This window comes from Lampetra fluviatilis, chromosome 58 (genome assembly GCF_964198595.1).
Source record: "Lampetra fluviatilis chromosome 58, kcLamFluv1.1, whole genome shotgun sequence".
NCBI classification, from domain to species: Eukaryota; Metazoa; Chordata; class Hyperoartia; order Petromyzontiformes; family Petromyzontidae; genus Lampetra; species Lampetra fluviatilis.
This window is the reverse complement of record NC_136332.1, coordinates 6,219,977-6,247,441: the sequence shown is the minus strand read 5'-3', so window position 1 is coordinate 6,247,441 and position 27,465 is coordinate 6,219,977. Positions and strand designations below refer to the sequence as shown.

The 27,465-nt window shown below is 57.8% G+C and overlaps 3 protein-coding genes across 4 annotated transcripts in view; all 3 read right to left on the bottom strand.

Moving 5' to 3' along the window:
- LOC144950445 (uncharacterized) overlaps positions 1-23 on the bottom strand; it is a 13,532-nt gene extending 13,509 nt beyond the window's left edge. Inside the window, exon 1 of one of the 2 annotated variants that reach the window (XM_078880557.1) lies at positions 3-23. The gene's annotated coding sequence lies outside the window, so the exon portion shown is untranslated. The remainder of the gene's footprint in view (positions 1-2) is intronic. The other variant, XM_078880556.1, reaches the window with a different exon arrangement.
- A 2,594-nt stretch (positions 24-2,617) lies between these two features.
- Positions 2,618-11,804, bottom strand: LOC144950444 (uncharacterized). The gene is made up of 4 exons (XM_078880554.1): positions 11,081-11,804; positions 9,422-9,617; positions 8,052-8,366; positions 2,618-6,906 (listed from the first exon to the last, which is right to left on the bottom strand). Exons 1-4 carry the CDS (start codon positions 11,633-11,635, stop codon positions 6,878-6,880), a joined length of 1,095 nt encoding a protein of 364 aa, XP_078736680.1. The 5' UTR covers positions 11,636-11,804; the 3' UTR covers positions 2,618-6,877.
- LOC144950443 (uncharacterized) lies at positions 11,802-26,595 on the bottom strand. The gene is made up of 9 exons (XM_078880553.1): positions 26,425-26,595; positions 25,878-25,955; positions 23,703-23,821; positions 21,821-21,908; positions 21,004-21,131; positions 18,666-18,750; positions 17,828-17,949; positions 17,130-17,279; positions 11,802-14,736 (listed from the first exon to the last, which is right to left on the bottom strand). Exons 1-9 carry the CDS (start codon positions 26,560-26,562, stop codon positions 11,802-11,804), a joined length of 3,843 nt encoding a protein of 1,280 aa, XP_078736679.1. The 5' UTR covers positions 26,563-26,595.
- Positions 26,596-27,465: the final 870 nt, after the last annotated feature.

The following is a 27,465-nucleotide window of genomic DNA, read 5'->3' as shown; positions in this document are numbered from 1 at the left end:
ACCTGCCGGTTCACCCCTCCCCCTGCCCCCCTCCGCCCCTCCCCTCCCCCCTCCACCCCGCCCCTCCCCCTCCGCCCCGCCCCTCTCCGCCCCCCTCCCCCACGACGGTCACGCGCTCCGGCAGTCGGACACGTCACGGTCACGAGATTCACCTCCCTCGCTCCCTCCCCTCAGTGAGCGCACCCCCCCCCACCACAACACTCACACCACGTGGGTTGGTGTCTCATCACACAGCGCGCGACGAGCGATTCCAACGAATCGGCGATTTCAAGAATCGATTTGTGTGGCGGTGGCGTGGGTGGGGGTCCCACCTATGCACACACCTGGGGGAGCGGTGGTGCAGTGGTTAGCGCGCTGCGCTACGAAACTCGGCCACCCGGGTTCGATTCCCGCTCACGGCCACCACCGGTGACGATTGACTAGACCGGTCCTGGGCCTCCCCGTAGGTCGGCTCAGCCTGAAATGAGTACCTGGTGCGGTGTGTAGTAAACATCGCCACCGGGGAGACAAAGGCGGTCGGGCGTGGTGCTGGCCACCTACCCCCTCGTTTGATTCCCGCTCACGACCAATACCAGTGGCGATTATCTGAACCGGTCCTGGGCCTCCTCCCGTAGGTCGACTCAGCCTCAAATGAGTACCTGGTGCGGTGTGTAGTAAACATCGCCACCGGGGAGACAAAGGCGGTCGGGCGTGGTGCTGGCTACCCACCGAGTGTATCATGCCGGCCTTCGTAGGTGCTACTCGCTAACAGCACTTGCCCCAACAGTCTGTTAAGGCTACACGGGTTATCTTTGTCTTTGAGTGGGTGAATACTGATGAGGTGGGAGGGTGAGTGGGTTGGAGAATGAATGGGTGGGTGGGTAGGTGGGTGAGTAGGTGGGTGAGTGTTGCAGTGACCTGCAGTATCATAAACAGCTTGGGGGCCGTCCATAAATGACGTCACGCGATTTTGGACGATTTTTGACCTCCCCCCTCGTCACACGGCGTCACAAAAAGTCACCCCCCCCTCAAATATGAAGTCACAAAGCTCTGCCCCCCCCCCCCAAAACATATTTCCATTTTGAAAATAAAACATGCTTTAAACTATTGTCAATGTAGTGCGTATTTAATGTGGCGCTGCACTCTGATGTTGTAGGAGAAAACATTTATGAAAAAGTCTATTATATTAAGTAGAACGTGTTGTCTATATTTATTTAAAGTTGCGCATTTTGATGTGACGTCACATTTCTCCCCCCCCCTCGTCACAAATGTCTGACCCCCCCCCCCACTAGGTGCGTGACGTCATATATGGACGGACCCCCTGGACGAAATTGAAGAGTGGTAGAACCGAGTCGTCAACGTGTGTGGAGGAATCTGGGAGTGAAAATCATCGCAACAATAGCCACGAGGGTAGCGAAAGAAGAGCGATCAGGAGGTGAGTGCTGACTTCTCTACATCGCGGTACAGGATGGAGATGCGTTACGACGACCCCATCGTAAGTGGAAAATACCGTAAGTCGGAAATAGCGTAAGTCGAACATATCGTAAGTCGAAAATATCGTAAGTCGAAGATGGTCCAGCTTACCCAGGAGTCTTAAAGAATGGTGATAATTTAGCAAAACAGAGCAATTTACAGTATCGTACTGTGTAAACTATATGCTGTGTATTTATTAATTACAATACTGTATTGCACAGTAACATTTAAAGTAAAAAGCAAGGTCAATTTCGATGTAAAGCTTTCGTGACTGCAGGGATTCATCTTCTTGGTTCTTTCGGTAAAGTCACGTAGAAGGGAAGTAATAAAATAATAAAAATAAAACATAATAAAATAACTCTCACGACGTTTCGGCCACAACGCAAGCAGCCGTCCTCAGGTGAAGAACATCTGAGGACGACTGCTTGCGTTGTGGCCGAAACGTCGTGAGAATTATTTTATTATGTTTTATTTTTATTATTTTGTTATGTTTTATTTTTATTATTTTATTACTTCCCTTCTACGTGACTTTACCGAAAGAACCAAGAAGAGCGAGGTAAATTCTTAGCCTACCTATATGAACTGCAATTTAATAGGACGTTTTTTTCAGGAAACATTCCTATCTAACCTATACAAACTTTTTACATGCATTGAACACCGAGACAACTTAACTCCGTCGATTTAACACGCTGGTGAGAGTGAGAGGCATCACCACACAAGGCGGGAGATGCGTTTGCCGAAATGTAAAATGTTTAACTATTTTGTCATATCGTAAGATCGTAAGTCGGGGACTAACTGCATATTTAAATAGGCCATCAGCCGAGCGTCACCCCTTCGGCTACAGCGCCATTGATTCCCCAAGATAGCAGCAAGCTTCCTTTAAAACGAGTCTTGAGACTCAATGAGGATTTCCTGAATAAAGAAGGGCATTGTTTGTTCACGCTGGCGTGTGCGCGCGGGAGGCATGGGGGCATAGCGATTCGATCACTGCGCCGATAATCCGATGCCCTGGGATCGATTCGCGACCTCGGTCAACATCACTTGCAAGTTAGATCTGAACGTGCTCCGGGCCTCCGCTAGATCGACTCAGCCATAACTGCACAAACAGCACCGGGGGAGACCCACGTCTCTGTGTGTGCGCACGAGAGAGACAGGGAAACAAGAGTGTGGCGATGAGTGATTTAATCAAGTGCACGATTTACGGCGGATATGACCTCCCCCCCCACCCCTGACAACTTAACGAATGGTACAGTCCGATCACTCACGATGATCTCACTCAGCTTGGAGTCTTGGACGCCCCCCCCTCCCCCCCGTCAGGGCTGTACCAAGTCTTAACAAATTAGGGGGGGGGGAGGGCGGATATCCACTCTGTCCACGTACCAAGGATTTCGTACCAAAAATAAGTCGGTTTTGCGTTGGGTGTCACGACGCCTCACTGGGCAGTATTGACATCCGCGCCTTAAACCACGGGGGCAAGCGTGGGGCACCTGCACATTTACAAAGTGTACCCAAATCACGGGTGTGGCACCGCTCATCACGAGGTCCAGCCACTCCCACCAGCATCTTTACGAAGTGTCACCCACAGCATGAGTGGCCAAGCCTAATAGAATTTTTACAAAGTGTTACTCATTGAAGGGCTGTAACCACCAGCATCTTTACAAAGAGTCGCAATCTTTTGGCTGACCATGCACATAAGCATCTTTACAAAGTGTACCCATCTCCGGGCTGGTCAACATCTTTACAAAGTGTACCCTATCTTTGGGCCAGTCGGCATCTCTAAAGTGTACCCATCTTCCGGCTGGCTATGCCCGTCAGCATCTTTACAAATTGTACCCATCTCTGGGCTGCCCAGCATATTTACAAAGTGTACCCATCTCCAGGCTTGCCATGGCAACCAGCATCTTTACAAAGTGTACCCATCTCCGGGTTGTTCAGCATCTTTACAGAGTGTACCCATCTCTGGGTTGTCCAGCATCTTTACAGAGTGTACCCATCTCCGAACAGACCAGCATCTTTACAGAGTGTACCCATCTCCGAACAGACCAGCATCTTTACAAAGTGTACGCATCTCCAGGTTGTCCAACATCTTTACAAAGTGTACTCATCTCCGTGCTGCCCAGCATCTTTACAAAGTGTACCCATCTCCGGGTTGTCCAGCATCTTTACAAAGTGTACCCATCTCCGGGTTGTCCAGCATCTTTACAGAGTGTACCCATCTCTGGGTTGTCCAGCATCTTCACAAAGTGTACCCATCTCCAGCCTGTCCAGCATCTTTACAGAGTGTACCCATCTCCGTGCTGCCTAGCATCTTTACAGAGTGTACCCATCTCCGGGTTGTTCAGCATCTTTACAAAATGTACCCATCTCCGTGCTGCCTAGCATCTTTACAGAGTGTACCCATCTCCGGGTTGTTCAGCATCTTTACAAAGTGTACCCATCTCCAGGCTTGCCATGGCAACCAGCATCTTTACAAAGTGTACCCATCTCCAGGCTTGCCATGGCAACCAGCATCTTTACAAAGTGTACCCATCTCCAGGCTTGCCATGGCAACCAGCATCTTAACAAAGTGTACCCATCTCCAGGCTTGCCATGGCAACCAGCATCTTTACAAAGTGTACCCATCTCCAGGCTTGCCATGGCAACCAGCATCTTTACAAACTGTACCCATCTCCAGGCTTGCCATGGCAACCAGCATCTTTACAAAGTGTACCCATCTCCAGGCTTGCCATGGCAACCAGCATCTTTACAAAGTGTACCCATCTCCAGGCTTGCCATGGCAACCAGCATCTTAACAAAGTGTACCCATCTCCAGGCTTGCCATGGCAACCAGCATCTTTACAAAGTGTACCCATCTCCAGGCTTGCCATGGCAACCAGCATCTTTACAAAGTGTACCCATCTCCAGGCTTGCCATGGCAACCAGCATCTTTACAAAGTGTACCCATCTCCAGGCTTGCCATGGCAACCAGCATCTTTACAAACTGTACCCATCTCCAGGCTTGCCATGGCAACCAGCATCTTTACAAAGTGTACCCATCTCCAGGCTTGCCATGGCAACCAGCATCTTTACAAAGTGTACCCATCTCCAGGCTTGCCATGGCAACCAGCATCTTAACAAAGTGTACCCATCTCCAGGCTTGCCATGGCAACCAGCATCTTTACAAAGTGTACCCATCTCCAGGCTTGCCATGGCAACCAGCATCTTTACAAAGTGTACCCATCTCCAGGCTTGCCATGGCAACCAGCATCTTTACAAAGTGTACCCATCTCCATGCTTGCCATGGCAACCAGCATCTTTACAAAGTGTACCCATCTCCGGGTTGACCAGCATTTTTACAAAGTTAACCCACAATGAGTGTTGGGAGGCGTTTCCCCCCTGGCCGCGCGCACTCACACACACACACCCCGAACCGTTCACATTCACACTTAAAAACGCGCGCGTCTCGTTGAAACACAAGCACATCGCTAGAATCTCCATCGCTAATAAAATCAATGACGATATAGAACCAGTAACGATCATAACAACAACAATAATTATTATACACACACGCGCACACACACACAGCAGTCAACACTTGGTTTCGTCTGTACAGCGACCGGAAAAATCTCACAACGGAACCGGGCCCACAGAACGAGTTTCATCAGCCAAAGGGCGGCCCCCCTGCCATGCCAACTTGTCCTGACCCCTAACCCTACCGCCCTCCCCCCTCCCCAGGGATCTCGCAGCAGGTGCTGGCAGGTGAAGGGGGGATGCATTAACCGCGCGCTTTGTGCGACTGTGCTTCTTCGAGCCTCGGTGTACCTCCCCAAGGGGCTCTGGGGGGGGGGGGGGCAGCATGTCAGAGCGGGGGGGCAATGGGCAGGATCAGTGTGGGGGTCGGGTTTGGGGTTAGCGTTAAGGGCAGGGTTGGGGTAAAAGCAAGCAAGGGGTTAAGATAAAGGGTCACTTGTGGCCAGGGTTAGGGGGTAAGTGTTCGGGTTTGGGTCAGGACGAGTCTTAGCCGCAATGTTGGGGTCACAGTTATGGGTTAGGACCAGGATCAAGGCCCGGGTTGGGGGTCATAGCCTGGATAAGGGTTTAAGGTTCGGGCCGGATTCAGGTTCAGGTGGGCGAGGGTCTGGGTTTCCCCTTCTCCGACGAGTGCGGGAACACACACACGCGTGTGCGGGGACACACACGTGCGTGTGTGCGGGAACACACGCGTGTGCGTGTGTGCGCGGGGGCGGACGACTGCCGCTCCAATCCCACCCTCTCCTCCTCGTCGTCGTCGTCACGGCCGCCGTAGCTCCGCGCTTGACAAGACGCTGGGGGGGGGGGGGGGCCGACGTCACCGTTCACTGTGGCGTCGTCACGGACAGACTTGGCCCCGTCATACCCTCGTGTAGTTTCCAGGAATCAAGTTAAGGGCCGTGCCCCCCCCCCCCCAGCCCAGCCCCCACCACGCTTCGCTTGGGCGCATTTTGATGAAATAAAAAGTGAAGGGTGAAGGTGCAGCCTTGCAATTTTCTGCGCACGCCGCCGCGAGAGTGGGATCCGCTGTACTCCTCTTGCATTGTGCAAACGTCTTTGGAGAGGTCGGAGTAGCCACACTTTACCCCAACCACACGCGCGACCTGCACCATCGGCTGTGATGGAACCCATTTGTACTTTTGGGTGGACAGAGGAGGTGGAGAGGGGGGCGCAGTTTGAAGCATTTTGATAAAGCGTAGATTTTATATATATATTTATATACACTGTACACACACGTACAGTGTAAGAAATCCTGTGACCTGTAGTGATTAGCTGGCGGGTGAGGCCGCGTGTGCACAGACGCATGGCGCTCAACCAACAAAATCATCAGCAGCAGCAGCATCAACAGCAGCAGCAGCATCAGTTCCACTTGTATGTGTGTTGAAATTCTCTCGTACGTAGCCGGGGAAGGACAACAAAAACTTGCTCTGTACCCGCACCGATGGCTACGTACGGTGCGAGAGAAATTCAAGAAACATACAGTGCCTCCATGCAGTCGCACGCGTGTGCGTGTCTGCACGTATGTGTGTGTGCGTGTGTGTGTGTCTGCGTGTGTGTGACAAAGGGTGGTTTGGCGTGGTGCTGGGCACCCACCCCCTCGTGTACTGCGCCGGGCTTCATAGTTGCTTGCTGACAGCACTTGCCCCAACAGTCGATGAAGGCTATGGGGGGGATCTTTGTCTCTGTGTGTGTCCGCGAGCGTGCGCGAGCGCGCTCCGGAAGCCAACCTCTCCCTGAACATTTCCCAGTGGGTGGCCCGTGACTCGTAATGAGCCACGGGCCCATAGCGAGGTGTATACTGGATGTGGTGTGCCGGGTTCGGAAATACGCCGGTCGCTCGGTGAAGTTCCGAGCGATGGCGCTCACCGCGCCGGCCGTGAGCCGGCGGGGGGTGGGGGGGGCCACAACCGCCACCTCAGCTCCCATCGCCCTCCTCGCTACTTCCTGCACACACACACACACAGACAAAGAACCTTAACAGACTTCTGGGTCAAGTGCCGAGTTGCAACTATGAAGGGCGGCATGACACACAAAGAGGTGGGTTGACCGGCGATGTTTACACACCGCACCGGGTGCTCGTGTCAGGCTGAGCCGACGTAGGGGAGGCCCAGGACCGGTTCAGATAATCGTCACTGGTGTCGGCCGTGGGCGGGGAATCGAATTCGGGTCGCCGGGTTGGTAGTGCGGTGCGCTGAGCGCTACCACGACATGTGCGCACGCGAACGCACACGCAGCGAGTGGACAAATGAGTAGGTATGGGAGTGGTTTAGTGAGCGGGTGGGCAAATTTATGCGCGAGTGGGTGACCAAGCGGGTGAGTGAATAGATGAACGAGTGGGTCAGCGAAGTGAGTAGATGAGTGAGCCTACGAGTAAGCTTATGAGTGAGAAGCAGAGCCAGCAGGTGAGTGGGTGGGTGAGCAAATAGGTAAGTGGGTAGGTGAATGAGCCTGAATGAGCTTGCAAGCGAGCAGATGATTGAGCGGGTGATTGAATAGGTGAGCAGTACAACGGGTGAGTAGGTGGGTGAGCGAGCAGGTGAGGGAGCCACGAGCGAGCAGGCGAGAGAGTAGGTGGGCGAGTCAACGAGCTAGGCAATGGGTGAGTGAACGAGCTTGTGAGTGTGCGGGTGAGCGAGTGTATGAGCAAGCAGATGAGTGAGTAGGTGAGCACATGAGCAAGTGGGTGAGAGGGGCAGTGGCTGATTTTGTGAACAGGTGAGTGGATGAGCAAAGTCGGTGCGGTGCACGGCTAAGCGGGCGAGCGAGCAGGTGAGCGAACAGATGAGCGAGCAGGTGAGCGGGTGAACGAACGGTGGCGCGCGAGCGAGCGGGTGAACGAGCGCGTGAGCGAGTAGGTGAGCGACCAAGTGAACGAGCAGGTGAGCGAGCAGGTGAGCGGGTGAGCGAGCGGGTGAGCGCGCGAGCGAGCGGGTGAACGAGCGCGTGAGCGAGTAGGTGAGCGACCAAGTGAACGAGCAGGTGAGCGAGCAGGTGAGCGGTGTGAGCGAGCGGGGTGAGCGCGCGAGCGAGCGGTGTGAACGAGCTTGCGAGCGAGCAGAGGTGAGCGGGCTATCCTCCCGGCCGCTCACCCGGAGGAGACTCCACGTCGGACTCGCTGACGTGGGTGAAGGAGAGCCCCGGGGAGCCGCTGAGTCGAGACTGGATCAGGGCCGCGGGGTCCGACAGCTTGAGCCGCGGGGGGGACGTGGAGAGGATGCTGGCCGCGGGGGGCAGGAGGGGCACGGGGGGCGCCCGGCGGAGGGGCAGGGCGACCGCTGTGGGGGGGTCAGGGGGCCGGTGGCGGGGGGGAGGTGGGGGGGGCCGCGAGGGCCGCGCGATTCGCAGCACAGGGGGCGGCCGTATCCCCCCCGGCATCAGCTCGTCGTCCCACTCGAAGCCGCTTCCTGTGACGAGCGGGGTGGACGGGGGGGGACGCGGAGTCGGGGGGACGAGGGGGGCAGGAGGACACGGGGTCAGGGGGACGAGGGAATAGAGATGCAGCAGAGGTCGCAAACGGGTTTTGATTCCTTACCCGTACCCGGCCGCACCAGGGTCGCAAACGGGTACCCTTACCCGTACCCGGCCGGGTACGGGTAGCCGGGTATCGGGTAGGGTACGGGTATCGGGTACCCGGTTGCGACCTCTGAGATGCAGAGACGCGGAGACACCGGAGGCCCAGAGACACACATGGGGACACAGAGCCTCGCACAAAGGGGACACCGAGGCGTTGCGACACAGACACGGGGATGCACAGACACGTGACCACAGAGACACGGGGCCACAGATATACAGAGACACACACACAGGAGACAACAGAGACATGGAGACACAGACACGGGGCCACAGATATACAGAGACACACACACACAGGAGACAACAGAGACATGGAGACACAGACACGGGGCCACAGATATACAGAGACACACACACAGGAGACAACAGAGACATAGAGACACAGACACGGGGCCACAGATATACAGAGACACACACACAGGAGACAACAGAGACATGGAGACACAGACACGGGCCCACAGATATACAGAGACACACACACAGGAGACAACAGAGACATGGAAACACAGACACGGGCACGCATAGGGCACGGCGCCACAGAGACACGGGGCCGCAGAGACGCAGAGTGGCGCTGCAATACAATAAAATCGTACACCCAGCAAAATCACCCATCAGAGATTTGCCCGTATATGGAAAAAAAGTGGGCGTAGCTTTGGGTATTGTTGATCGTTAACCGAGATAAATTATATCGATTCCGCTGAGTCGATCCATAATAAACAAACGTCAGAAACACCGGGTTCGTCATAATTTACGGGTTAATCGCTGCGATCCGCGGATCGAATGACGTGGCTCTCCCCCCCCCCGCCCCCCTTCATTCTAATATCAGCAAGGTCGGCGTTTCCGTCGCAGTCCGCTTTCGTTGCGACCAACAGCTGCGTGTCCTCACCGTCTTCGGAGGAGTCGTCCGAGCTGCAGCGGTCCGCACCGAGCGGGCGAGCGGGGCGGGCGGGGTGGGAGGGGGGGCCGCCGGCGTGGACTCCCCCTGCGGTCACGTGCAGGCGGCCGCCGCCGCCGCTGTTAGCGCCGCCGCTTTTGCCGTGGTCGCACGCGTCGCTGCCGACCAGGCTGCTGGTGGGAAAGGCCTGGGAACCGGCGTGCGGACACACGCAGCCCGGTGAGGGCGTGGACGCCGCGTGCCGTGTGTGCGCGCGCGCGTGTCTCTCTGTGGATGTGTCTGCGTGTGTGCGTGCGTGTGTCTTTAAAATGTTTCTCTGTGGGTATTTTTGTGTACTCTTAGTTCTTTCGGTAAAGTCACGTAGGTAAAAAAATGAAATTAAAATTAATGAAAATATTTTAAATATTTTTTATTAATTTTAAATATTTTTATTAATTTAAATTTCATTTTTTACCTACGTGACTTTACCGAAAGAACTACGAGTATGAATCCTTGCAGTCACGAAAGCTTCAAATCTAGGTATTTCTGTGTGTCTGCGGTAGTGTGGCGGTTAGCCTGCTATGCTTCGAACCCGGCGGCTCCAGTTCGACACCGGCTCATGGCTAACACCAGTGATGATTATCTGAACCGGTCCTGGGCCTCCGAGGTTGACGCAGCCTCAAACGAGTCCCTGGTGCGATGTGTAAACATCGCCAACGGGGAGACAAAGGCGGTCGGGCGTGGTGCTGGCCACGTAGCTCTCGCGTGCCCTGCTGCCCATCATAGGTGCTACTCGTCAACGGCACTTGCCCCAATGGTCTGTTACAAGGCCATACGATGCTGGAGGCGACGACAGTGGCTGACGTGTTCACGCTGCTCCGGCACCACGACCAGCAGCACTGCGACGTAGAGGTCGCAACCGGGTACCCGATACCCGTACCCTACCCGATACCCGGCTACCCGTACCCGGCCGGGTACGGGTAGCCGTTTGCGACCCTGGTGCGGCCGGGTACGGGTAGGCCGTGAGTCACCCCAACCAATGAGTGAGAAGGCCGTGAGTCACTGGTGAGTAACCGTTTGTCACTCATTTCCCAACGTCTTGTCTCTTCTGACAATTCAAGTTCCTAGAATCAACCCACCAACGCCTGCAACATGGCTTCATCCCAGAGGTCGCAAAAAGGTACCCGATACCTGTACCCTAACCGTACCCAGCCGGGTACGGTTAGGGTACGGGTACGGCCGTGTACGGGTACGGGTACCCGTTTGCAACCCTGGTGCGGCCGGGTACGGGTAAGGAATCAAAACCCGTTTGCGACCTCTGCCGCGACGGTAGCAACGGCACCGCGTGAGCCGTGCGGCACACGAGCGAGCCAGACCTGCGCTTGTCTGTGCATGTGGGTGTCTGCGTGCGTGCGTATACACGTGCGTGTGTACGGGCGTGGTGTTGCTGGCCACCCACCCCCTTGTGTGCCGTGCCGGCCTTCATAGGTGCTACTCGCAAACAGCACTTGCCCCAATTGTCTGTTACAAGGCTATACGGTGGATCTTTGCCTTTTTCCGTGCCTCTTGTGTCGGGAGCGGTGGCGCAGCGGTTAGCGCGCTGCGCTGTTGAGGCCGTAGTGCGGTGAGAACGCGGCGAGTGTACGGTGAGAGAGCGCGCGGGCCCCGCACCTTGTTGAAGAGATGCACCGTGACGTCGTCGAAGAAGCGCACGCGCTTGCCGTGCGAGCGCGCCGCTCCCCGCGGCCGCTTGAGCAGCCCCTTGAGGGCACGCGCCACATCCTCCTCCATCACCACCTCGGGCACGGGGCCCCAGTCCTCGTCGCTGTCCCAGCTCTCGTCGTCATCGTCGTCGTCCTCCTCGTCATCATCCTCGTCGTCGTCGTCGTCCAGGCCCGGGCGCAGGTCGTACCCGCCGTCGACGGCCTCCTCGTCCGACACGCCATCTTCCGCGTCGATGAAGGGGATGTCGAAGGGGTTGGTGGGGGTCTCCGTCGCGGCGGCGGCGTCGTCCGCGACCCCGTTCCCCGGCGCGTCCCCGGCGCGTCCCGCCGTCTCCGCGTCCCCCCTCGCGTCCGCTCCGTCGTCCCCGTGCTGCGTCGCTTCTTCCGCGTCGCCCGCCTCGGAACGCTCGGCCTGCCGCGTCTCCCCGTCCGTCCCGTCGTTCTCCGTCACCTCGTCGTCCGTCTCCCCCCCGAGCACTTGCCCCGCGTCCCTCTCGCTCATCCCGGCCGGAGCCACGAATCCCCCCTCGAAGGGATTCGAGTTGAGGAACTCGTCACGGTCCCCCGCACCTACGCCGCCCGCGTCAAAGTCGTCGTCGTCGTCGTCGTCGTGAGACTCTGTACCGCCTGTGAGAACCTCCTCCAGCGACGAGGCGCTCGACACATCATCATCGTCGTCGTCGTCGTCGTCGTGCCGCTGCTCCGGGCCGGCGCCGTTCCTCTTCGTCCCGTCGTCGTCGGCGCCGCCGCCGTCGGCTGCCACGGGCGTCTCCGCGCCCCCCCCCGCCCCCGCCGTGCTTGTCCAGCTCCAGGTCGGAGAAGTACGCCGAGTCCCGGTACAGCGACTTGCGCACGCCGGCCTCCTCGTCCGCCTGCAGCAGCGCCCGGCACACGACGAGCTGCTGCCGCTGGAAAGCCACGCCCGGCGGCACCATCGCCGCCAACTTGCCCTCTCCCTCGCCGGCCTCGCCGGGCTCGTCGCTCGGGTCGCCGACGCTGGGCGACGTGAGCGGCGACGGTGGCGCCAGGTCCGGCAACAGGCTCCAGTCGTTGTTGGGCAGCGGTGCGGGCAGAGCTCCGACGCCGCCGCCACCGCCACTCCACCGATTGTTGTTGTTGGTGTTGAGCTCCTCCTGGGTCACGTGGGGGGTCACGTGGTGGGTCACGTGGTGGGTCACGTGGGGGGGCACGGCCGTGGCGGGCGGCGGAGGTGGCGGGCGACTCGGCAAGAGGACCTCCCTCCCCACCCGCACCCTGTTGGGTGGCGGGGTCGGGTCAACCGGCGGGGTGGAGGAGGGTGGAGGAGGGGTCGAGTTGATGGGTGGGGTGGTGGACTCCGCGGGGGTGCTTGATGCGGAGGGAAAGGAGGAGGCAGGTGGAGGGGTGGACTCGGGTGGAACGGTTGAGTTGGTCCGGGGGGTCGACTCTGCGAGAGTGACTGATGCAGCGGGAACGGATGAGGCTGGGCGGAGAGTAGATTCAGGCGGAGAGGTTGAGTTGGTCCGTGCGGCCGACTCTGCGAGAGTGGTTGGCACAGGGGTGGACTTGGGTGGATGGGTCGAGATGGGTGGACAGGTTACATCGGCCGGAGTGACCGACTCCGAGGGAAGGGTCGGTTCAAGCAGAGCGGTTGAGTCGGGTGGACGTGTGGGAGCGGTAGGAGGGGTGGAGTGCGATGGACTGGCTGAGTGACTAAGAACGTTCCAGTCGGGCGGACTGGTCGATTCCGTGGGAAGGGATGACTCCGGAAGGTGGGAGGATTCCGGTGGATGGGTTGAGCGAGGGACAACGGTTGAGTCGGGCGAGTCGACCAGAGGGAGTGGACCCAGTGGACTGGTTGATCGGGGTGGATAAGTTGAGTCAGCGAGAGGGGCTAAGTCAGCCATGGTGGTTGAGTCAGGATGACTGGGTGAGTTCCGTGGGTCTGTTGAGTCAACCAAAAGTGAGTCAGCCATGGAGGTTGAGTGAGGTGGACTGGTTGAGTTTGGTGGATATGTTGAGTCAAGCAAAAGTGAGTCAGCCATTGAGGTTGAGTGAGGATGACTGGGTGAGTTCCGTGGGTCTGTTGAGTCGAGCAAAAGTGAGTCATTGATGGGGGTTGAGTGAGGATGACTGGGTGAGTTCCGGGGGTCTGTTGACTCAAGCAAAAGTGAGTCAGCCATGGAAGTTGAGTCAGGATGACTGGTTGAGTTAGGTGGGTCTGTTGAATCGAGCAAAAGTGAGTCATTCATGGTGGTTGAGTGAGGTGGACTGGATGAGTTCCGTGGGTCTGTTGAGTCAATCAAAAGTGAGTCATTGATGGGGGTTGAGTGAGGATGACTGGGTGAGTTCGGTGGGTCTGTTGAGTCGATCAAAAGTGAGTCATTGATGGTGGTTGAGTCAGGTGGACAGGGTGAGTTCCGTGGGTCTGTTGAGTCGAGCAAAAGTGAGTCATCCATGGAGGTTGAGTGAGGTGGACTGATTGAGTTAGGTGGGTCTGTTGAGTCAAGCAAAAGTGAGTCAGCCATGGAGGTAGAGTCAGGATGACTGATTGAGCTGGGCTGTGTCTTGTCTGGCAGAGTGGATATGCCAGCCACGGTGGTTGAGCCATGCAGGCTGGCCAAGGGTGGACTCGTTGAATTGGATGGACGCGCTGAGTCAGGTGGGCTAGCCACGCTGCGTGGCTGCATCGAGCCAGTCGAGTCGGGTGGACTGGCCGTGCCGGTCGAAGCGGCCAACCCTGCCGGAGCGTTCTCCCCTCCCCCCCACAGCGAGGCCTCTGCCCCCCCTCCAGCTTGCGCCGATCGCGCCGACTCTTTGATGAGCGCCGTGTTCTTCAGGTAGTAGTAGTTGTCCTGCAGCCGATCGGTGGTGAGCAGCCCCAGCAGTGGGTCCCGCGCCGCACCACTGGTGCCACCACCGCCGCTGCCGGCACCGGCCGCGTGATCCCACAAGGCGCCGTTCAAGCCGGGGTCGGTACTGGACTCGCCGAGGTGTGAACCGCCCAGGGTCACCGCTCTCGTGCCGCCGGGCACGGCCGGCACGGGGTCCGGTGAGACCCGTCGCTCCGGACCCGGCTCCAGCTCCAGCCGCTCCAGGAACGGGTTTCCTCCTCCGGCGGTGGCGGTGGCGCCGGCGGCGGCACCTACGGGCGGCGGCTCCCACCAGCTCGCCTCCAGGGCGCCGGGCCGCTCGCACGCGGCGCCCTGCGGCAACGCTCTCCCCCCGATCGGCTGCAGCAGAGGGAAGGCGGAACCCAACCCGGCGCCGGCGGCAGCGACGGTGACGGCGGGCGATGGCGGGAAATACGCGGTGAGGCCGGCCAGGTCGGGCTGCTGCTCGAGGCCTCCCGGTAATTGCGGTGGCGGTGCCAGCGCGTTCCACCGCTCCTCGAAGCTGCTCTGCTGCTGCTGCTGCTGCTGCTGCGGCTGCTGCGGCTGCTGCTGCTGCTGGGGCTGTGCTTCAAGCAGTGCCGCTTGCTGCAAGAGCTCCCGGTGTTCCTCCTCCTCCTCTTCCTGCTGCTGCTGCTGCTTGTCCCCCTGAAGGTGCGCGAGCAGCTGGTGCACCTCGCTAGCAGACGGGCGCTGCTCCTTGCCCAGCCAGCAGAAGAGCAGCACCTCGTACCTGCCGGGGGGGCGGCATCGGCACCAGCCGGCACCACTCACTCACCATCGGCACCACTCACTCACCATCGGCACCAGCCAACACCACTCACTCATCATCGGCACCAGCCGGCACCACTCACTCACCATCGGCACCATCGGCACCACTCACTCACCATCGGCACCACTCACTCACCATCGGCACCAGCCAACACCACTCACTCATCATCGGCACCAGCCGGCACCACTCACTCACCATCGGCACCAGCCAACACCACTCACTCATCATCGGCACCAGCCAACACCACTCACTCACCATCAGCACCAGCCGGCACCGCTCACTCACCATCGGCACCACTCACTCACCATCGGCACCATCGGCACCACTCACTCACCATCGGCACCAGCCAACACCACTCACTCACCATCGGCACCACTCACTCACCATCGGCACCATCGGCACCACTCACTCACCATCGGCACCACTCACTCACCATCGGCACCAGCCAACACCACTCACTCACCATCGGCACCATCGGCACCACTCACTCACCATCGGCACCATCGGCACCACTCACTCACCATCGGCACCACTCACTCACCATCGGCACCAGCCAACACCACTCACTCACCATCGGCACCATCGGCACCACTCACTCACCATCGGCACCACTCACTCACCATCGGCACCAGCCAACACCACTCACTCACCATCGGCACCACTCACTCACCATCGGCACCATCGGCACCACTCACTCACCATCGGCACCACTCACTCACCATCGGCACCAGCCGGCACCACTCACTCACCATCGGCACCACTCACTCACCATCGGCACCAGCCGGCACCGCTCACTCACCATCGGCACCACTCACTCACCATCGGCACCAGCCGGCACCACTCACTCACCATCGGCACCAGCCGGCACCACTCACTCACCATCGGCACCACTCACTCACCATCGGCATCAGCCGGCACCACTCACTCACCATTGGCACCACTCACTCACCATCGGCATCAGCCGGCACCACTCACTCACCATTGGCACCACTCACTCACCATTGGCACCACTCACTCACCATCGGCATCAGCCGGCACCACTCACTCACCATTGGCACCACTCACTCACCATTGGCACCACTCACTCACCATCGGCATCAGCCGGCACCACTCACTCACCATTGGCACCACTCACTCACCATCGGCATCAGCCGGCACCACTCACTCACCATCGGCATCAGCCGGCACCACTCACTCACCATTGGCACCACTCACTCACCATCGGCATCAGCCGGCACCACTCACTCACCATCGGCACCAGCCAACACCACTCACTCACCATCAGCACCAGCCGGCACCACTCACTCACCATCGGCACCAGCTATAGAACCGTATCGCGATAGGACCATACTGCTATAGGAACGTACCTATATAGGACAGTTCCACGATAGGACCACGCCACTATAGGACCGCGCCTCTATAGGATAAAAAAAAAACTCAAGGACTGTACTGTTCTAGGACCGTACCACTATAGGACTGTGCCTCTATATGATCGTACCGCTATAGGGGAGCAGACCATCCTTCCGCAGGTAGCCAAAGCTGATCACTGAAAGTGGATCATACCACTGCACGTGGATTGTACGACTGCAAATGGGCCAGACCACCACAAGCAGATAGTCAGTGCCACTGCAAGCAGCTGGACAGAACCACTACAAAATGGACCGTAACAACGCAATCGGAATGTACCAACGCATCGTCTTGGTTCTTTCGGTAAAGTCACGTAGAAGGAAAACAACAAAACAACAAAAATAAAACATAATAAAATTATTCTCACGACGTTTCGGCCACAACGCAATCAGCCGTCTTCAGGTGGAGAACAGGTCTGTCGAGTAGACAGAGTCTGAATGGCACGCCCCAGGCTTGGAGCGACTATTTATGCTGGGATGGAGGGGCGAAGAGTGCGTTGTGGCCGAAACGTCGTGGGAATAATTTTATTATGTTTTATTTTTGTTGTTTTGTTGTTTTCCTTCTACGTGACTTTACCGAAAGAACCAAGACGATGAATCCCTGCAGTCACGAAAGCTTTAAATCGAAAATTTATCTCAATTGTTTCGTGTTTAAATACGATGATTATTTCAACGTGAATTGCCTAACGAAGATGACATTTTTTTTATTTGTTCGTATTAAAAACAGCTGCAAAGCCACAATCTTGATTTGTGCTGCATCGGGGAGGTCTCGGTGCGGCTGTGAAGGCGTCCGAGTGAGAGATGACCCCCCCCCCTCCCTTTCATTCATTGCGACGAACTTCTAAGCATTGTAGCCACAAACTTAACTACCAATGCAATCGGACCATACAACCGCAATCGGACCGCACCAACGAAAATCACAACCCACTGCTGCAAATCGGACCGTACCACTGCTCGGTGTTGGCGGAGCGCAGTGCGGGTCGCGGGAGGCGCGGCAGGGAGTCGCGAGCGAGAGCCGAGAGCACGTCCGCGTCGGAGACGGAGCCGTAGGGACGAGCGCCGGACTCGAGCAGCTCCCACAGCGTCACTCCCAGCGCCCTGCACGGCGCGGCACGCAGGGCAGTACAGCGGTCAGGGACACGTCACGCAGCCATCGCCAATGTGAAAAGGGACGCTGGATGTTGCCTGCTGGGTATTTTCTGGGCGGCTGACCTCAGGAGTACCAGTCCGGCTCTCAGGCGAGCGTTGGTGGTAAGCGCCGGTGCCGGGCACAGGTGGTGAGCGTCAGTGGTGAGCGTCAGTGGTGAGCGTCAGTGGTGAGCACAGGAGGTGGTGAGCGTCAGTGGTGAGCATAGGAGGTGGTGAGCGATACCGATGTGTGAGAAAATGGTTTACAAACCGGACTCGCTGGGGTTGGGGAGTGAACAGCGGTGAGCGCACGGGTGGTGAGCGTCAGTGGTGAGTGAGAAAATGGTTTACAAACCGGACTCGCTGGGGTTGGGGAGTGGACAGTGGCGAGAGCACGGGTGGTGAGCGTCAGTGGTGAGTGAGAAAATGGTTTACAAACCGGACTCGCTGGGGTTGGGGAGTGAACAGCGGTGAGCGCACGGGTGGTGAGCGGGTGCGGCGAGAGGCGAGAGACTCACCACACGTTCCCAGGGGCGCTCTGTGGGGCGGCGCGGGGTTGAGCGTTGAGGTTGAGAAGCAGCTCCGGGGCGAGCCAACGCACGGCCACGGGGTCGCCCACTCCCAGATCCACATAGTCGTCCTACGGGTCGCGGGGGTCAAGGGGTCGCGGGGTCAAGGGGTCGCGGGGTGGACACGGGGAATGGGGTCGTAGGGAGGACATGAGGCATGAAATCGTGATTCTAGATTTGAAGCTTTCGTGACTGCAAGGATTCATACTCTTAGGTTTGTTCGGTAAAGTCACGTAGGTAAAAATCTAAATAAATTTCTATTATCATTTATTTCTATTATCATTTTCATCATTTTTATTATTTATTTTGATTTAGAAACCGTGAGATTACGATTTGCTCAACCTCTCACCCACCCAACCACTCAAAAACTCACCTGGCCACTCAACTTCTCTCTCACCTACCCAATCACACACGGTCTGAACCTCTCACTCACCCTTTCACTCACTCAACCTCTCACTCGCTTACACACTCACTTATTCACTGGCTCGAAGACTTTCACTCCCTCAACCTCTCTCGCACACACACACACACTCAACTTGTCACTCAACCACTCCACATCTCACTCACTCACTCAATCAATCACTCCCTGTCAGAACCTCTCACCCTCTCTCTAAGCCGCCCACTCACTCACCCTCTATCTCACTCACTCACCCTCTCCCTCAGGCACTCACCCACTCTTTCACTCAGCCACCCACTCGCTCACTCTCTCACTCGCTCGCTCACTCTCTCAATCGCTCAGCCACCCACCCGCTCACTCGTCGGTGGCGGGGGTCGTGTGTGGACGTACCGGGTGTTTGTCAGGACCGATGCCGTAGTCGCCGATCTTCACCGTGAGGTCGGTGCTCAGCAGGCAGTTCCTGAGGGCGAGGTCCCTGCACGCGGATTCATTGCAACGCGGTGATACAGCGTCACACCGTACAGCACAACACAACGTGGTGATACAGCGTCACACCGTACAGCACGACACAACGCGGTGATACAGCGTCACACCGTACAGCGTCACACCGTACAGCACGACACAACGCGGTGATACAGCGTCACACCGTACAGCACGACACAACGCGGTGATACAGCGTCACACCGTACAGCACGACACAACGCGGTGATACAGCGTCACACCGTACAGCACAACACAACGTGGTGATACAGCGTCACACCGTACAGCACGACACAACGTGGTGATACAGCGTCACACCGTACAGCACGACACAACGTGGCGATACAGCGTCACACCGTACAGCACGACACAACGCGGTGATACAGCGTCACACCGTACAGCACGACACAACGCGGTGATACAGCGTCACACCGTACAGCACGACACAACGCGGTGATACAGCGTCACACCGTACAGCACGACACAACGTGGTGATACAGCGTCACACCGTACAGCACAACACAACGTGGCGATACAGCGTCACACCGTACAGCACGACACAACGCGGTGATACAGCGTCACACCGTACAGCACGACACAACGTGGCGATACAGCGTCACACCGTACAGCACGACACAACGCGGTGATACAGCGTCACACCGTACAGCACGACACAACGCGGTGATACAGCGCCACACCGTACAGCGTCACACCGTACAGCACGACACAACGTGGCGATACAGCGTCACACCGTACAGCACGACACAACGTGGTGATACAGCGTCACACCGTACAGCGTCACACCGTACAGCACGACACAACGTGGCGATACAGCGTCACACCGTACAGCACGACACAACGCGGTGATACAGCGTCACACCGTGCAGCACGACACAACGTGGTGATACAGCGTCACACCGTACAGCGTCACACCGTACAGCACGACACAACGTGGCGATACAGCGTCACACCGTACAGCACGACACAACGCGGTGATACAGCGTCACACCGTACAGCACGACACAACGTGGTGATACAGCGTCACACCGTACAGCGTCACACCGTACAGCACGACACAACGTGGCGATACAGCGTCACACCGTACAGCACGACACAACGCGGTGATACAGCGTCACACCGTGCAGCACGACACAACGTGGCGATACAGCGTCACACCGTACAGCACGACACAACGTGGTGATACAGCGTCACACCGTACAGCGTCACACCGTACAGCACGACACAACGTGGTGATACAGCGTCACACCGTACAGCGTCACACCGTGCAGCACGACACAACGTGGCGATACAGCGTCACACCGTACAGCACGACACAACGCGGTGATACAGCGTCACACCGTGCAGCACGACACAACGTGGCGATACAGCGTCACACCGTACAGCACGACACAACGTGGTGATACAGCGTCACACCGTACAGCACGACACAACGTGGTGATACAGCGTCACACCGTACAGCGTCACACCGTACAGCACGACACAACGTGGTGATACAGCGTCACACCGTACAGCGTCACACCGTACAGCACGACACAACGTGGTGATACAGCGTCACACCGTACAGCATCACACCGTACAGCACGACACAACGTGGTGATACAGCGTCACACCGTACAGCGTCACACCGTGCAGCACGACACAACGTGGTGATACAGCGTCACACCGTACAGCGTCACACCGTGCAGCACGACACAACGTGGTGATACAGCGTCACACCGTACAGCGTCACACCGTGCAGCACGACACAACGTGGTGATACAGCGTCACACCGTACAGCACGACACAACGCGGTGATACAGCATCACACCGTACAGCACGACACAACGTGGTGATACAGCGTCACACCGTGCAGCACGACACAACGTGGTGATACAGCATCACACCGTACAGCACGACACAACGTGGTGATACAGCGTCACACCGTGCAGCACGACACAACGTGGTGATACAGCGTCACACCGTGCAGCACGACACAACGTGGTGATACAGCGTCACACCGTGCAGCACGACACAACGTGGTGATACAGCGTCACACCGTGCAGCACGACACAACGTGGTGATACAGCGTCACACGGTGCAGCACAACACAACAGCACAACAACAAGCGCAGCGACGGTTGTTCCCATGGGAAGCAAACCGCACGGCCGTGACGTTTTGCGCTGCGCAGGTGTGGAGGAGGAGGAGGAGGAGTGGGGGGGGGAGGTTGACAGCGCGGCCGCCACCGTACCGGTGCACGAAGCCCTGCTGGTGCAGGTGAGCCAGCCCAGCCGCCACCTGCCGGGCCATGCGGCACCGCTCGGTCTCGCCGGTCCCACCGGCGCCGGCCCTTGCCGCCAGGTACGCCTTGACGTCCCCCTGCGCGCACACGCAAACGCAGGCAAAGGTCCCCCGCGTGGCTTTCAATGGACCGTTTGGGGCAAGCTGTTGGCGAGCAACGCCGATCAAGGCCGGCACGGCACACGAGGGGGTGGGTGGCCATCACCACGCCCGGCCGCCTTTGTCTCCCCAGTGGCGATGTTGACACACTGCACCAGGTACTCATTTAAGGATGAGTCGATTTAGGGGAGGCCCAGGACCGGTTTAGATAACAGCCACTGATTTTCGCCGTGAGCATGAATTTGACTCGGGTTCAATTCCCGCCAGTGCGCACACACGTGCACGCCTTTGAGAGGCGCTTTGGGACAAGGTGCTGTGAGCGTGCACCCATGAAGGTCGGCACGGCACACGAAGGGATCGGTGGCGAGCACCACGCCCGGCCACCTTTGTCTCCCCATCGCCGATGTTTACTCAACACACCAAGTGCTCACTAGCCCACGCACACGCAGCGATTCACTCACCGACAATCTCACCCTCACCGCACTCTCAACTACCCCAGCACTGTCACAATCGCCGTCACCGTCACCGCACCCTGACCATCAACCTCACCATCTCTCCCGCCCCCTCACGCTCACCGTCCACTTCCCTAACAACGCGCCCTAACCGCACCGGTGTACACGGCGGCGGCGGTGTGGTGGTGGTGGTGATGGTGCGGTGCGGTCTCTCACCATGGGGCAGAACTCCATGATCGCGAGCAGCGGCACGGCCTCGGTGCACACGCACACGCAGCGCTGCACATGCTCGTGCCTCACCGCCCTGGGCACGGGGGGCGTGGGGGCACGGGGGGGGGGGGGGCGTGGGGGCACGGGGGGGGGGGGGGCGTGGGGGCACGGGGGAGGAGCACGGGGGGGGGGAGGGGGGGAGCAGCACACAGGAGTCATTTCTCGAAGTGAAATGGAGTGTGGGGCCGTGCACTTTTCTCGGAAGCGTCATCCTCGCTCGCAGCGAGTGTGCGGGGTAAGCGAGGTTGGGGGGGGGGGGGTGAGTGGGGGTGAGCATGGGAGGAGTGGGATCGAGTGAGGTGGGTGAGCAGGGGCGGGCGGAGATTGAACGGGAGCGAGCGAGCGCGGTGTGAGCGGCAACGAGCGGAAGTCGATGAGGGTGAGTGAGGGTGAGCGGGGGTGAGTTGAGGGGTGAGTTGAGGGGTGAGTGAGGGTGAGCGGGGACGAGCGGGGGTGAGCGGGGGTGAGTGAGGGTGAGCGGGGATGAGCAGGGGTGAGTTGAGGGGTGAGTGAGGGTGAGCGGGGACGAGCGGGGGTGAGCGGGGGTGAGTGAGGGTGAGCGGGGATGAGCGGGGGTGAGTTGAGGGGTGAGTGAGGGTGAGCGGGGATGAGCGGGGGTGAGTTGAGGGGTGATTGAGGGTGAGCGGGGATGAGCGGGGGTGAGTTGAGGGGTGAGTGAGGGTGAGCGGGGATGAGCGGGGGTGAGTTGAGGGGTGAGTGAGGGTGAGCGGGGATGAGCGGGGGTGAGTTGAGGGGTGAGTGAGGGTGAGCGGGGGTGAGCGGGGGTGAGTTGAGGGGTGAGTGAGGGTGAGTGAGGGTGAGCGGGGGTGAGTTGAGGGATGAGTTGAGGGGTGAGCGGGGATGATCGGGGGTGAGTTTACGGGTGAGTTTAGGGGTGAGTGAGGGTGAGCGGGGGTGAGTTGAGGGGTGAGTGAGGGTGAGCGGGGGTGAGTTGAGGGATGAGTTGAGGGGTGAGCAGGGATGAGCGGGGGTGAGTTGACAGGTGAGTTGAGGGGTGAGCTGAGGGGTGAGTGAGGGTGAGCGGGGGTGAGCGGGGATGAGCGGGGGTGAGTTGACGGGTGAGTTGAGGGGTGAGTTGAGGGGTGAGTGAGGGTGAGCGGGGGTGAGTTGAGGGGTGAGTGAGGGTGAGCGGGGGTGAGTTGAGGGGTGAGTGAGGGTGAGCGGGGGTGAGTTGAGGGGTGAGTGAGGGTGAGCGGGGATGAGCGGGGATGAGCGGGGGTGAGTGAGAGTGAGCGGGGGTGAGCGGGGGTGAGTTGAGGGGTGAGTTGAGGGGTGAGTGAGGGTGAGCGGGGATGAGCGGGGATGAGCGGGGGTGAGCGAGAGTGAGCGGGGGTGAGCGGGGGTGAGTTGAGGGGTGAGTTGAGGGGTGAGTGAGGGGTGAGTTGAGGGGTGAGTGAGGGGTGAGTGAGGGGTGAGAGAGGGTGAGCGGGGGTGAGTTGAGGGGTGAGTGAGGGTGAGCGGGGGTGAGTTGAGGGGTGAGTGAGGGTGAGCGGGGGTGAGTTGAGGGGTGAGTGAGGGTGAGCGGGGATGAGCGGGGATGAGCGGGGGTGAGTGAGAGTGAGCGGGGGTGAGCGGGGGTGAGTTGAGGGGTGAGTTGAGGGGTGAGTGAGGGTGAGCGGGGATGAGCGGGGATGAGCGGGGGTGAGCGAGAGTGAGCGGGGGTGAGCAGGGGTGAGTTGAGGGGTGAGTTGAGGGGTGAGTGAGGGGTGCGTTGAGGGGTGAGTGAGGGGTGAGTGAGGGGTGAGTGAGGGGTGAGTGAGGGTGAGCGGGGGTGAGTGAGGGGTGAGTGAGGGTGAGCGGGCGCCACCTGTAGGGCTGCACTTCGTGTAGGAAGCGGGTCTGCTCGGAGAGACGGGCAGAAGGCTCCAGCTGACGCACGGCAACAGGGCCGACCCCCGGCTGTGAGCACACCTCACCCAGCAACACCTACACACACACACACAGTCACACAGTCACACACACAGTCACACAGTCACACACACAGTCACACACACACACACAGTCACACACACACACAGTCACACACACACACACAGTCACACACAGTCACACAGTCACACACACACAGTCACACACACACAGTCACACACACACACAGTCAAACACACACACACAGTCACACACACACACACACAGTCACACACGCACACAGTCACACACACACACAGTCACACACCTACACACACACAGTCACACACACACAGTCACAAACCTCACCCAGCAACACCTACACACACACACACAGTCACACACACACACAGTCACACACACAGTCACACACACTGTCACACACCTCACCCAGCAACACCTACACACACACACAGAGTCACACACACACACAGAGTCACACACACATAGAGCCACACACACACACACACAGTCACACACCTACACACACACACAGTCACACACACACAGTCACACACCTCACCCAGCAACACCTACACACACACAGTCACACACACAGTCACACACACACAGTCACACACAGTCACAGACACACACAGTCACACACACAGTCACACACACAGTCACACACAGTCACACACACAGTCACACAGTCACACACAGTCACACACCTCACCCAGCAACACCTACACACACACACAGTCACACACGCACAGTCACACACACACACCTCACCCAGCAACACCTACACACACACAGAACCCTCACAGTCAGACACCTCTACCAGCAACACCTACACACACAGCACACCCCTCATAAGGGCACACCCCTCATAAGGGCACACCCCTCATAAGGGCACACCCCTCATAAGGAAACGCCCCTCAGTGACACGCCCCTAAAAGTGACACGCCCCTCATAGTGAAACACCCCTCATAGTGACACGCCTCTAAGAGTGACACAACCTTAAGAGTGACACGCCTCTAAGAGTGACACACCCTTAAGAGTGACACGCCCCTAAGAGTGAAACACCAATCATAGTGACACACCCCTAAGAGTGACACGCCACTAAGAGTGAAACACCAATCATAGTGACACACCCCTAAGAGTGACACGCCCCTAAGAGTGACACGCCACTAAGAGTGACACGCCCCTAAGAGTGACACACCCCTAAGAGTGACACGCCACTAAGAGTGAAACACCAATCATAGTGACACACCCCTAAGAGTGACACGCCTCTAAGAGTGACACACCCCTAAGAGTGACACGCCCCTAAGAGTGAAAGACCAATCATAGTGACACACCCCTAAGAGTGACACACCCCTAAGAGTGACACGCCCCTAAGAGTGAAACACCAATCATAGTGACACACCTCTAAAAGTGACACGCCCCTAAGAGTGACACACCCCTAAGAGTGACACGCCCCTAAGAGTGACACGCCCCTAAGAGTGAAAGACCAATCATAGTGACACACCCCTAAGAGTGACACGCCTCTAAGAGTGACACACCCCTAAGAGTGACACGCCCCTAAGAGTGAAAGACCAATCATAGTGACACACCCCTAAGAGTGACACACCCCTAAGAGTGACACGCCACCAAAAGTGACACGCCCCTAAAAGTGACACGCCCGACACACACACACACACAAAAATTCCCTCCATTAGAAACTTCATTATCATTTCACTGCGTAGACCCCTGTTCATTTAAGTCAAACGCCATTCATACATTGCATACAACACACACACACAGCGCGCAACCAACGCACAGCACGCAGAACACAGCACGTACCACACACAGCACACATGCCACACACAGCACCCACACCTCCGATTGGCATGGTCGGCTACGTACGGCGCGAAAGAAGTTCAGCATACATGCATCTACAGCACACAGCACACACATAGCGTACAGGCCACACACAGCACATACACAGCACACACATAGTGTACAGGTCACACACAGCACACACACAGCACACAGCACACACATAGCATACAGGTCACACACAGCACATACACAGCACACACAGAGCACACACAGACCACCACGTGGTCTGGGTTGGGCTGGGAGGCCTCACCTGGCCGAACCAGCCCCTGCCGAGCTCCTGCAGGTAGCTGATGTTCTGCCGGTTGACGGTAGCCGCTGTGTGACCACCTGCAGCACACAAAGACAAAGATCGCCCATGTAGTCCTCGCTGGCTGTTGTGGCGTGTTTACACACCAAACCAGCTACTCATTTGAGGCTGAGTTGATCTCGGGGTGGGCCCAGGGGACCCATTCAGATAATCGTCACTGTTGTTGGCCATGAGCGGGAATTGAACTGGGGTCGCCGATTTTCGCAGCGCAGCGCGCTAACTGCTGCGCCACCGCTCCCTACACAAGAGGCACGGAGAAAAACAAAGATCCACAGTATAGCCTGTAACAGACCATTGGGGCAAGTGCTGTAGCACCTATGAAGGCCAGCACGGCACACAAGGGGGTGGGTGGCCAGCACCACCACACCCGTACACACGCACGTGTATACGCACGCACGCACGCACGCACGCAGACACCCACATGCACAGACAAGCGCAGGTCTGGCTCGCTCGTGTGCCGCACGGCTCACGCTGGCGCCGTACGCTACCCGTCGCGGTGCTGCTGGTCGTGGTGCCGGGGCAGCGTGTACACGTCGGCCACCGTCGTCGGCTCCAGCAGGAGACCCGGGGGCGGCGAGGGGGGCTGCGTGGTGCGAGGGGGTGTCCTCTCCGGGTGGAATGAAATCATCGGCGCCAAACTCGTCTGCCAGTGGGTCCTCAAACTCCTGCGCACGCACGCGCGCACGCACACGCGCGTGTGTGTGTGTAGATACGTTGAATTTCTTTTGCAGCGTACGTGCTAATCGAAGGTGCAGGGGAGCACAGCCATGGGTGGTAATTCGTTGCGTGGCGATGGAATCCGTCGCTGCAAACCGCTGAGCAGCAGAGAGATCTGCCGGACACGAGAGTGTTTACAGCTGGGTGTGCAACTGCTCGCAACCGGTTGCAGAGAGGTCCACACAGAAGCGATTAGGTTGCGTGCGACCGACTTGGGCAACTGGTTGCCTCAGGTGTCGACCCGGCTGAAGTATCCACAGATGTGTTCATCGGTACGGGGATAAAGCGTTGCACCCTCGCGCAAGCCGTGGGTTTTCTACGGGTATTCCGGTTTCCTGCCACATGTATAATAATAATGATGATGAACACTCGTCATTAATTGGATGAAAACATCTGAAAATAAACACCGAATGTAGCAGGACCCTCCTACTCTTAGGTGTTTTCGGTAAAGTCACGTAGGTAAAAAATACAATGAAAAGTTAATAAAAGTAATAATGGGAATAAAATAAAATAATAAATCACGACGTTTCGGAGGCAACACAAGTCTCCGTCATCAGGTCCCACCTGATGACGGAGACTTGTGTTCCACCTGATGTCGGAGACTTGTGTTGCCTCCGAAACGTCGTGATTTATTATTTTATTTTTTTACCTACATGGTGACTTTACCGAAAAACACCTAAGAGTATGAATCCTTGCAGTCACGAAAGCTTCAAATCCAGGACTCTCCTGTTTCTCCCAATGTTACCCTGATGGCGCGATCGAATCCACGGGACCAACAATCAATTCGGAAACCTCTGGGGGAGAAGTGCAACTC